Consider the following 1,623-nt stretch of genomic DNA (forward strand, 5'->3'; position numbering starts at 1 on the left):
GCTCATGAGCAGCGGCCACAACTCCAGCCTGATAGAGGCTTGGGTCGCTGAAACCCCACCTGGGCCCCACCTGGGCCCCATCTGGGCCCTGGAGCTCTGCCCCAGCACCAAGGTTCCCCCCAGTGGCCGGCTGCAGCCGGTGCAACAGGTCTGGTCGGATCGCTCCTCAACAGAATCTCGGCGTTTATCCGCCCTGACCTCAGACAGAACCAAACAGCGGACCGACCGGGCTGGTCGGGCCGGACCAGATCAGAACCGCAGCTCACCCCAGCAGAACTTGGTCATGGGATGTCCGGGTCGGGCCAGACTGCCAAACAGCATCTCCTTACGATGGGAATCAGACGGCCGGGCCAACTGGTACTCTGAGGACAGAACCGGAACCAGAGAGGAAGCTGAGCACACCTGTTAGAGATGCTGACCTGGGTCAGAACCGGGACTCACCGCTGTCCACGGCTTCCACCTCTCGGTCCACAGCATCCTGGACCATCAGAGGGCAAATGAAGAACTGGGCCCACCTGAGCACAGGAGACCCATCAGGACCAGGTGGGACCGGGTCGGGTCGGTTCCGAGGCCACGCTCACCTGTCCAGGGCCTCCCTGAAGAACTTCCTCTGAACGTCGAACTGGAAGACGGTCCGCTCGCAGTCGGTGGACGCGTTGTCGCTGCCGCCATGACGCTTCAGGAACGCGTCGAAATCGTTCTCCGCCGGGAACTTCTCACTTCCCATGAAGACCACTGGAGACAGAACCAGAACCAGAACAGAACCAGGCCTTCGGGAGGAGTCTGGCATGATCAGCCGCTGGTCATAATGTTCTGCCTTGTTTTACTCACTGTGCTCCAGGAAGTGGGCGAGGCCGGGGAGGTCATCGGGGTCACTGAAGCTGCCCACGCCGACACAGAGAGCCGCCGCCGCCTGGAGGGTCAGAGAACCGGAAACAAACATCAACGTCGTCCAGCAGCTCCAAAAAGCCAAACGGACCTGGAAATAAAACATCCGTCTGATGGACGGTCGGCTCGTTTCTTCTCCATATTGCCAGTGAATTTCCTTCTTGTATAATACCATAAATAAAACTACAGTTAGAAACTGTTCAAACAAATGACCGAAAAGGACAAAGAGGATTTAATCTTGAATATTCAATAACTAAATGAGGAAATGTTTCATCCTGACAACAGGATGACATCTGCTCATAAATTACTTTCTAACTCTTTAATCTCATTTTCTAATTTATGAATCACATTTTTAATTTTAGCTGTAGAGAAACTTGTATATTGTCGACAAAAAACTCTTATCTGAGTCTTTCCAACCTCCCACCACTCAGTTAAAGATGTAAACTCAACTTGTTTTGTTCTCCATAGTCACCAAAAACTACTAAAGCTTTGACAAAAGAAAATGTCTTCAAGTAGTTTGGTATTAAAATGCCAATACTAGTGTAGCTTGAAAAAAGAAAATCCAAGTAAACTAAGTGATGATCAGAAAACCCAACTGGTGAAATTAAACAGGTGGGTAATTTATTCCTATAATTATCTGAGATAAAGTCTGTCCAGTCTGACCCTGCTCGGTTAGTTTATGACTTAAACTAACTTAGTTAGGGTTAGTTTAGGACCCTAACTAAGTTAGTTTAA

General features: G+C 50.2%; 1 protein-coding gene across 5 annotated transcripts in view; it reads right to left on the bottom strand.

Annotated features, from left to right (window-relative positions):
- LOC103156896 (nardilysin-like) overlaps positions 1-1,623 on the bottom strand; it is a 17,104-nt gene that overhangs the window by 8,985 nt on the left and 6,496 nt on the right. For all 5 annotated transcript variants that reach the window (XM_007579104.2, XM_016664749.1, XM_016664751.1 and 2 more), the window contains 4 exons: positions 832-913; positions 582-735; positions 442-515; positions 267-362 (listed from right to left, as the gene is read on the bottom strand). In XM_007579104.2, the coding sequence (XP_007579166.1) occupies positions 267-362; positions 442-515; positions 582-735; positions 832-913 (406 nt within the window). The remainder of the gene's footprint in view (positions 1-266; positions 363-441; positions 516-581; positions 736-831; positions 914-1,623) is intronic.

The sequence above is a fragment of the Poecilia formosa genome, unplaced genomic scaffold (genome assembly GCF_000485575.1).
Source record: "Poecilia formosa unplaced genomic scaffold, Poecilia_formosa-5.1.2 Scaffold508, whole genome shotgun sequence".
Taxonomy (NCBI): domain Eukaryota; kingdom Metazoa; phylum Chordata; class Actinopteri; order Cyprinodontiformes; family Poeciliidae; genus Poecilia; species Poecilia formosa.